This window comes from Pristiophorus japonicus, chromosome 13, assembly GCF_044704955.1.
Source record: "Pristiophorus japonicus isolate sPriJap1 chromosome 13, sPriJap1.hap1, whole genome shotgun sequence".
Taxonomy (NCBI): domain Eukaryota; kingdom Metazoa; phylum Chordata; class Chondrichthyes; family Pristiophoridae; genus Pristiophorus; species Pristiophorus japonicus.
In genome coordinates, this window is record NC_091989.1 from 719,860 (window position 1) to 730,682 (window position 10,823).

At 45.4% G+C, this 10,823-nt stretch overlaps 1 protein-coding gene across 1 annotated transcript in view; it reads right to left on the minus strand.

The window, feature by feature from the left end:
• pcloa (piccolo presynaptic cytomatrix protein a) overlaps positions 1 to 10,287 on the minus strand; it is a 677,428-nt gene extending 667,141 nt beyond the window's left edge. Inside the window, exon 1 of the mRNA XM_070898375.1 lies at positions 9,892 to 10,287. Coding sequence (XP_070754476.1) covers positions 9,892 to 10,287 — 396 coding nt within the window. The remainder of the gene's footprint in view (positions 1 to 9,891) is intronic.
• Positions 10,288 to 10,823: the final 536 nt, after the last annotated feature.

The window sequence follows — 10,823 nt, forward strand, 5'->3', positions numbered from 1 at the left end:
ACCCATGTTATACTGGACGTGAGAGCGCTTCATGTTATCAGTGGCAAAAAGTGGAACGTATTCCACTTCCCAATGCCTACAAGCCTTGACTGAGCGGAGAAAAGGTATGGCAAACACTCAAGTTTCCAACTTGGCCTTGTTGTGTTCATTCCCGATTGGTTTGGTGCAGCTCACAGGACAGGCAATTAGGACCCTGCAGGAGCTATTCACAGTTGCTCTATTCAGGCTGGTTCATGCCAGTTTGGGATACCATTTTGGGTTGTATAAAAGCACAATTAATTAAGTTAAGTTACATTACTCCTGGCTCAGTTTGTCAGTTATTTACATACACAACATAATTTGACGGTGAGGATGATTCAAATTAAACTCCCTACAACACCCCGCCACCCCCCCCCAACCGCCTTTCCTCTCTACAACCGGGGACCCTCCAATTCCATGGCCGAGAAGGATAAAAAGTTTTTCTACAGCAATCACAGCGAGTGGGTTAGATGGTGACAACTTAACACCAGCTCGCCACCGTGCAATACTTATCCACTGCCTTGGCACTGAAGGCCAACACATCTTTGACCAAATCGAAGACACAGAGTCCTACGACAAAGCGGAAAGCGCCCTAGAGAAATATTTTGGGCCAAAGAAAAGTATCATGATGGAGAAATACCAATTTCATCAAAGGGGGCAAGGGAACAGTGAACCAAACAATTGATAATTTCATTAACTGAACTGGCCGCTACGTGTAACTTTGGAGCACTCAGAGGAAATGATCAGGGATCAAATTATTGAAAAAACAACGATCGCCCACATTCGGGAACGCTTGCTAATGGAGGATGACAAATTGACATTGGACAAAGCAACTAATTTGGCCATCCAAATCGAATCAGTGCTTTCCGATTCAAAAGCAATCAGATCCCCTGCTCCCCCTGTGCAACAGACTGCAGCTACAGCCCTTGTGCAAGGTGTTCGTCCAAAGCGGAAATCACAGCAGAGACCCAGGGCTAGTAATAAGCCACCCATTTTGGATCGCGGGCCTAACTTCCTATCTGTCTCAAGGACTTTGTCTGTACATAGACTGTGGCTTTAAAAAGGGGGGAAATATGTTGTGTTCATACTCTAGTTATTTGTTATAGCTCACAGGACAGGCATTAGGACCCTGCGGGAGCTATTCACTGTTGCTGCACTCATGCTGGTGTGGGGACTCCATTTTGGGTTGTATAAAAGCACAGTGAAGTTAAGTTACATTACTCCGGGCTCAGTTTGTCAGTTAGTTACATGTACACAACAGTCCTGACTGTTGATAAAGTGCCTCAGGAGAGAACTGCAGCTGGAGTGAAAGTTCTTTGGACAAAATAAGTTAATTGGATAACTGGAATTTTTTGAGGATGTTTCCAGTAGAGTGGACAAGGGAGAATCAGTTGATGTGGTGTATTTGGACTTTCAGAAGGCTTTCGACAAGGTCCAACACAAGAGATTAATGTGCAAAGTTAAAGCACATGGGATTGGGGGTAGTGTGCTGACATGGATTGAGAACTGGTTGGCAGACAGGAAGCAAAGAGTAGGAGTAAATGGGTACTTTTCAGAATGGCAGGCAGTGACTAATGGGGTACCGCAAGGTTCTGTGCTGGGGCTCCAGCTGTTTACATTGTACATTAATGATTTAGACCAGGGGATTAAATGTAGAATCTCCAAATTTGCAGATGACACTAAGTTGGGTGGCAGTGTGAGCTGCAAGGAGGATGCTATGAGGCTGCAGAGTGATTTGGATAGGTTAGGTGAGTGGGCAAATGCATGGCAGATGAAGTATAATGTGGATAAATGTGAGGTTATCCACTTTGGTGGTAAAAACAGAGAGACAGACTATTATCTGAATGGTGACAGATTAGGAAAAGGGGAGATGCAATGAGACCTGGGTGTCATGGTACATCAGTCATTGAAGGTTGGCATGCAGGTACAGCAGGCAGTTAAGAAAGCAAATGGCATGTTGGCCTTCATAGCGAGGGGATTGGAGTACAGGGGCAGGGAGGTGTTGCTACAGTTGTACAGGGCATTGGTGAGGCCACACCTGGAGTATTGTGTACAGTTTTGGTCTCCTAACTTGAGGAAGGACATTCTTGCTATTGAGGGAGTGCAGTGAAGGTTCACCAGACTGATTCCCGGGATGGCGGGACTGACACATCAAGAAAGACTGGATCAACTGGGCTTGTATTCACTGGAGTTCAGAAGAGTGAGAGGGGATCTCATGGAAACATTTAAAATTCTGATGGGTTTAGACAGGTTAGATACAGGAAGAATGTTCCCAATGTTGGGGAAGTCCAGAACCAGGGGACACAGTCTAAGGATAAGGGGTAAGCCATTTAGGACCGAGATGAGGAGAAACTTCTTCACCCAGAGAGTGGTGAACCTGTGGAATTCTCTACCACAGAAAGTTGTTGAGGCCAATTCACTAAATATATTCAAAAAGGGAGTTAGATGTAGTCCTTACTACTAGGGGGATCAAGGGGTATGGCAAGAAAGCAGGAATGGGGTACTGAAGTTGCATGTTCAGCCATGAACTCATTGAATGGCGTTGCAGGCTCGAAGGGCCTACTCCTGCACCTATTTTCTATGTTTCTAAACTGTCTAATTATGGGAGGCAGATCAGTCGTGATCAATGGCAGCAATCGTACAGGCACAGTTGTGACCAGTTACGCACCTCGGCCACCCAAGTTCGATTAAAGTTATGCAAACACTTTCAGATGATACTCAGCTGTTAGGGAAAATGAGTTTGTGTGGGAAGTAATGTTATTGCTTCGATATGAGCACTTTCAGATACCACAGAGACTATTGGTGCGAAATGGTTATTGGACAACATACGTGAGTAGGTGTAGAAATTTGTAGCTTGTTGGGAGATGCTGCACTCTGCTGAACCAATAGTTATCTCATGTTTCACCAGAAAGCAGTAACATTTGGAGAAATAGGCAAAGACTGAGCAACTTGGCAGATGCATTCAAAACAAAATGTAATGCAGAGAAATGTAAAGTGATACAAACGATAGCAAGAGTAATAAATATTGCAGTGGCCTGAAGCAGTGGAACACACAGTCTGATCTTCCACATCACTGCATTGTTCTCAGCCTCAGTGCTGTGGGAAAATGCCATGGGACCTATTAACCACGGGACGGGAGGAACATTAGAGACCACTTCTTGAGTTTTGAATGGTCAATGCAGGGCAGCATTACTGGAGAGCTGGTAACAAGGTGAGCCACTTGATCTCTTGGTCAGTCCCTGCCAGGGAGTCCAGTGGACATTTTTTTTTAAACTAGCAAATATGTTTGCCTAATTAAGAGCATATTAATATTTAAGTCAAGAAAAAAAGATCGAGGTATGAGAATTGTCCAAAAACTGAAAACAGTGCTATAATGTTGGACAGCGATCAGATGTTAAATAAATGGATCCATAGAACATAAGCACCAGAAAGCGATGCCGACTGTTTAGCCTGTCGGATTGCTTTGGGCTGTAGTCACTGTACTTAAAATACGTATAAGGAAGTATCAGACACTCCACAAATCATGGGAGAGTACGTGCAGCTGTGGTCAATGCACTGATAGAAGGGACAGAGGCAATGGAAATAATTCAGAAGACAACAAGGAAGTTCACGGGGTTGGGAGCACTATTTTAGCATGGATAGAGGATTGGCGAAGTAACAGAGAGTTGGGATAAATGGGTCATTTTCAGGTTCGCAAACTGTAAACTAGTGGGGTGCCAGAGGGATCAGTGCTGGGGCCTCAACTATATTAATGACTTGGATGAAGGGACCGAGTGTAATGTAGCCAAACTTGCTGATGATACAAAGATAGGTGGGAAAGCAAGTTGTGAGGAGGACGCAAAGGTTCAAAAAGGGATATAGAGAAGACTAAGTGAGTGGACAAAAATTTGGCAGATGGAGTATAATATGGGACAATGTGAGGTTATCCACTTTGGTAGGAAAAATAAAAAAGCAAATTACTTAAATGTGGAGAGATTACAAAATGCTGCAGTACAGAGGGATCTGGAGGTCCTTGCACATGAAACACAAAAAGTTAGCATGCAGGTACAGCAAGTAATTCGGCAAAAATGGAATGTTGGCCTTTATTGCATGGGGATGGAGTATAAAAGCAGAGAAGTCCTGTTACAACTGTACAGGGCATTGGTGAGGCCACACCTGGAGTACTGCTTACAGTTTTGGTCTCCTTTAGCTTCACCATTATTCTTACCACAAAATTTGGCACAATGTGTTTAGCACAGAAGGGAAACTAAGCTTCATGAAGGCAGCATGAACAGAAGAGACATGGGAGATCCATTTATAGAGGTGATAGTGAGCCAATCACATCAATAGTTGGAGGACGAAGAATTAAGCCTTCAAAATACAACAGGTAAAAGCTGTATGTTTGACATGGTACAGACAACAAATGATCAGTGGAAAGTTGAAAGGTGAAAGGAACTAGATTTTTATTGCCCTGTGTAGCATGGATAGGAGATTAAGATGTGATGATTCCGTTATTGCACTGCCATAGGAATGGAGGATATGATCATAGTGTGCAATCTGAAAGACATTATGAATGTTGAATGGTGAATGGAATCAATAGAAAGAGAATGGAGACAGTTGAATGATTGTAGGATCAAATTGGACGCCGAGGTTGCGAACAGTCTGGTTCAGCCTCAGACAGTAGCCAGGGAGGCATTGCAAAACGATTGATCGGCTTTCTAGTGTAACACTCCAGTAGTGCATTATATAGGGGGAAATCATCAGGAGAACATCTAATAAACATTTTGGCAATCAAGGACTAGATTAGATTTTTCTAGGTGATGAATAATTTGAGAATTAACAGCTGTTTCCACACGTCTACAAAATGCTAATTTCTCAAAACGGATATTTGTTGTTCATTAGTACATAAAATAAGGCACCCCTTGGAAGATGAAATATTGAATGTATTTGTATGCATAAATTCAAAGGCACAATACTGGAATGTAGACAGAAAGCTAATGAATATACTGTACAAACAATGGCCAATATTCTATCCACATCCACATTATAACCCTCACATTCCCACATTATAATTATAAATATGAGAATGGGGCAAAACACCAATAAGATCCTTTATTCCCATCTGCTAATACCACATAGATTGAATCGTTGAGTACATTCAAGGGTGAGATCGATAGATTTTTGGACTTTCGGGGAGTTAAGGGGCATGGGAGTTGGACGAGAATGTGGCGTTCAGGTCAAAGATCAGCCATGATCTTATTGAATGGCGGAGCAGGCTCGAGAGGCCGTATGGCCTTCACCTTCTCCTATTTTGTATGTTCTTATAGATACGTCTACTGTTAGAATGTAAAGCAAGTTACCATTGACTGGAGTGGAAGAATATGTTTTGAATGCAAAGTAAAATGCACATATCTGATTCAATGTTTCTGCTTAAACTTGGCATCTTTGGTGCAGGAGATTTTATATGGTCCATCCATGTATTTTCTTATTTGCTCTTTCCTTGTGTTAAATAGCAAGTTTACACAAAAAATGTTTTTAGTGTTGAGGACTTCTGTCTACAGGACGAGCTGCACACTTGCACTCCTGAACTGGTGACCATCACATATCAGCATTCCAGCAAACAGTGATATTAATAAGACCATTCTCTGGCCAATGAATAACAGAGCCAAGGAGAACAGGAAAAGCCCAAGTTCAATCCCATCTGTGTATTGTTAATCCATCTGACAGGACGACAGTAAAGGTGCTTGAATTGACTCTACTCATGGGGTGAGGAGGGGAACATCAGCAAGGATTCCTGCTCCTGATTACTATTCAATAGCCCCTGCTAGAAACCGAGTTTGTGTGTTAATGTCAGCTGTGGACAGGGTCAGTTGCACCCACGATCAGATACTCTGCCAGCACTCAGTGCCAAGGCTCCCACACCAATAATATCCACTAGTCAGCTACCAGAGAGCACCTGTGCAACCATACTCCAGCAAGGCAGCAATATCTTCAGGAAAGGAGGGGAGGGCATTATTTTGTGGAATGCAGGTTGGTATAGTCAAGATTTGGGAACAGGGAGAAAGATACTGGAGTCATTTACTACCATGTGGAGGATTTGTATAGAGAATATTGTTCCCTCATCCCATCCGAGATCCTGCCAGATATCCATTCAACCTGGTGCAGGACTTGCATCTCCATACAGGTCTCAAATGGCCTGAAGACTGGGGAGTGCAATACGGGTGAGAAAGGGTTGATGGTGGATAGACAATGGCAAACATTTATAGTTCACATGGATGAACTTCAACAATTGTACATCCCTGTCTGGAGTAAAAATAAAACAGGGAAGGTGGCGCAACTGTGGCTAACAAGGGAAATTAAGGATAGTGTTAGATCCAAGGAAGAGGCATATAAATTGGCCAGAAAAAGCAACAAACCTGAGGACTGGGAGAAATTTAGAATTCAGTAGAGGAGGACAACGGGTTTAATTAGGAGGGGGAAAATAGAGTACGAGAGGAAGCTTGCCGGGAACATAAAAACTGACTGCAAAAGCTTCTATAGATATGTGAAGAGAAAGAGATTAGTGAAGACAAACATAGGTCCCTTGCAGTTGGACTCAGGTGAATTTATAATGGGGAACAAAGAAATGGCAGACCAATTGAACAAATACTTTGGTTCTGTCTTCACGAAGGAAGACACAAATAACCTTCCGGATGTACTAGGGGACCGAGGGTCTAGTGAGAAGGAGGAACTGAAGGATATCCTTATTAGGTGGGAAATTGTGTTGGGGAAATTGATGGGATTGAAGGCCGATAAATCCCCAGGGCCTGATAGTCTACATCCCAGATACTGAAGGAAGTGGTCCCAGAAATAGTGGATGCATTGGTGATCATTTTCCAACAGTCTATCAACTCTGGATCAGTTCCTATGGACTGGAGGGTAGCTAATGTAACACCACTTGTTAAAAAAGGGAGAGAAAACAGGTAATTATAGACCGGTTAGCCTGACATCAGTAGTGGGGAAAATGTTGGAATCAATGATTAAGGATGAAATAGCAGCACATTTGAAAAGCAGTGACAGGATTGGTCCAAGTCAGCATGGATTTATGAAAGGGAAATCATGCTTGACAAATCTTATGGAATTTTTTGAGGATGTAACTAGTAGAGTGGACAAGGGAGAACCAGTGGATGTGTTGTATTTGAACTTTCAAAAGGTCTTTGACAAGGTCCCACATAAGAGATTGGTGTGCAACATCAAAGCACATGGTATTGGGGGTAATGTACTGGCGTGAATAGAGAATTGGTTGGCAGACAGGAAGCAGAGAGTCGGGATAAACGGGTCCTTTTCGGAATGGGAAACAGTGACTAGTGGAGTGCCGCAGGGCTCAGTGCAGGGACCCCAGCTCTTTACAATATATATTAATGATTTGAATGAAGGAATTGAGTGTAATATCTCTAAGTTTGCAGATGACACTAAACTGGGTGGCGGTGTGAGCTGTGAGGAGAATGCTAAGAGGCTGCAGGGTAACTTGGACAGGTTAGGTGAGTGGGCAAATGCAGTATAATATAGATAAATGTGAGGTTATCCACTTTGGGGGCAAAAACACAAAGGCAGAATATTATCTGAATGGCGGCAGATTAGGAAAAGGGGAGGTGCAACGAGACCTGGGTGTCATGGTTCATCAGTCATTGAAAGTTGGCATGCAGGTACAGCAGGCGGTGAAGAAGACAAATGGCATGTTGGCCTTCATAGCTAGGGGATTTGAGTATAGGAGCAGGAAGGTCTTACTGCAATTGTACAGGGTCTTGGTGAGGCTTCACCTGGAATAATGTGTTCAGTTTTGGTCTCCTAATCTGAGGAAGGACGTTCTTGCTATTGAGGGAGTACAGCGAAGGTTCACCAGACTGATTCCAGGGATGGCTGGACTGACATATGAGGAGGGACTGATTCAACTGGGCCTTTATACACTGGAGTTTAGGAGGATGAGAGGGGATCTCATAGAAATGTATAAGATTCTGATGGGACGGGACAGGTTAGATGCGGGAAGAATGTTCCCGGTGTTGGGGAAGTCCAGAACCAGGGGACACAGTCTTAGGATAAGGGGTAAGCCATTTAGGACTGAGATGAGGAGAAACTTCTTCACTCAGAGAGTTGTTAACCTGTGGAATTCCCTGCCGCAGAGAGTTGTTGATGCCAGTTCATTGGATATATTCAAAAAGGAGTTAGATATGGCCCTTACGGCTAAAGGGATCAAGGGGTATGGAGAGAAAGCAGGAAAGGGGTACTGAGGGAATGATCAGCCATGATCTTATTGAATGGTGGTGCAGGCTCGAAGGGCCGAATGGCCGACTCCTGCACCTATTTTCTATGTTTCTATGTAAATTTGCTAGCCTTGTGGCCTTTTATTCGACGATATTTCGTCTTTTTTGAAAGAAAAAGCAGTTAACCTAAATTGGCTAAAATTCTTTCAGCGATTTGCTGGATAAGTGAATGTTTTGTGTTTTTTTATATTTTTTCCAATTGTGTGTGTGTTTCCCCCACCCCCCCAGGGCCTGCCTTTTTAATGGCAATCGGCCTCGGACCAAAGTTGGTAAGGACCGCGGTTTCCACCGTGAATCCTCGTGCAACGTGATTTTTATCGTCGGGCACATTTTTTTTCCCAATTTTAGGCCTTTAAAAAATACCGATATTTTAACGGAAAAATACTGAAAAAATCGCAATCGCCAAAAGACCAATTTCTAGCCCTTTAAAGTAGCAAACCTTAAAATGAAATTCGCAATGCAAATAAAATATTGATAAATTATGCAATAACTTATGGTGCTACTCTATATATTGGAATTAAATCTCTGCAGATTTACAAGTGTGGAGACAGTTGAAATGGAGCAGGCTCGAGGGGCCGTGTGGCCTGCTCCGGGTCCGAGTTGTTATGTTCCAAAGCGGCCTGACCCACTGATCAGGGTCCATGCTGCAATGCATTCCCCGGATTGAAGACACGATGCAATGTGCTTGAAATGCAAATGAGGGTTTTACAACCGAGGGCTCAAACCCAAAATAGCGTCCAACCAAGGCACGTGACTTTCAAATGACTACAGGTTCCGAGCGCCTGATTTGCACCAGATTCTCGGGTGGTTCCTGATCAGATTAACGGCCCGACTGTCCCCACCAAAGGAGCAGGTGGAGGACAGCAACTCTGCAATTACAACCGGGAAATATCAACTGCAGTGCAGGGTGTAACTGCCCCAAAGATATATATATCAGAGAGAGAGAGAGATTCTATATACACACACAATATACAGCTAGTGCAGGGTGTAACTGCCCCAAAGATATATATATCAGAGAGAGAGAGAGAGATTCTATATACACACACAATATACAGCTAGCGCAGGGTGCAACTACCCCAAAGATATATATATCAGAGAGAGAGAGAGAGATTCTATATACACACACAATATACAGCTAGTGCAGGGTGCAACTACCCCAAAGATATAACATTCTATATATACACAATATCAGAGAGAGATACAATATACAGCCAATGTAAGGGTGGAACTGCCCCAAAGAGATAGATATAGATATATAGAGAGAGACAGGCAATATTTCGCCATTGCAGGGTGTCAGTGATCGCCCCAAGCCCAGTACTCCGGGAATCTATCCCCATGGTGGTTGCACTGTGTGGGGAACAGTGTCTGAGGGTGATGCTTCATTCTGCCCGCACCGCACACGGTTTAATCTGCCCGGGGGGAGCTGCAGGGCACCACACGGGACAATATTCTCACTGATCATTCATTCATTCATAGTTCACCATTTTTCCCCGCTTCGCTGCCTGGGCGGGCAGAGCGGGCTGTGCTGGTCCGGTCCGGGCAATGCTCGCTCACTCTCTCTCTCTCTCACTCACTCACTCTCTCACTCACTCACCTGGGTGATGTGTGGGTTGGGGTTAAAGCCACACTGGCTGCACACCACAAGCTGGCATTGTGTGCACTGCTGGCAATTGGAGGTGTCCGGGAGCAGCTCTGTGATGGTGCAGACTGGGCACAGGGTGTTCCTGGGCACAGGAGCTATCTGTGGTACTGAATATTGCTGGGGCTGCTTGTGCTGCGGGCCCGGGGCCGGGGGTCTAACGCCTCGCTCCTCCGCCTTCACCGACTGTTGCGAGGCGGATTTGACGGGCGCTCGCTGCGCCGGTTCCGGCTTGGGAGCCGCTTTCTGCTTCCTGGCCGCCTCGTCGCCCTCAGGCTTGGAGTCGAAGAGGTTGAATTTGTTGACGACCGAGGACAGAGGGTTGCCCTCGGAAAGGAAGCTGGGCATCATGTTGGCCTCGCCGTGCTGTTCCGGCGGCGGGGAGCCGAGCGGGGGTCGCCCCCGGGGGCTGCGCCGTGTCTCTAGCCCCGCACCGGCCTCGTCTCTGTCTCCGCCATCCGCCCCGGGCTCCCTGCAACAACACAGAGTATCAGAGACCCACCGTCAGAGACAATACCCCACACACACACCGTCAGAGACCCCCCCCCCCCAAACACACAGAGCATGAGACCCACCGCCAGAGACAATACCCCACACACACACCGTCAGAGACCCCCCCCCAAACACACAGAGACCCTCCCCCAACACACAGACCGTCAGAGACCCTCCCCCCCCCGACACACACACACACACAGACCGTCAGACCCCCCCCGACACACACACACAGACCGTCAGACCCCCCCCGACACACACACACACACACACAACACACAGACCGTCAGACCCCCCTCACACACACACACACAGACCGTCAGACCCCCCCCCCCCACACACACACACACACACACACAGACCGTCAGACCCCCCCCGACACACACACACAGACC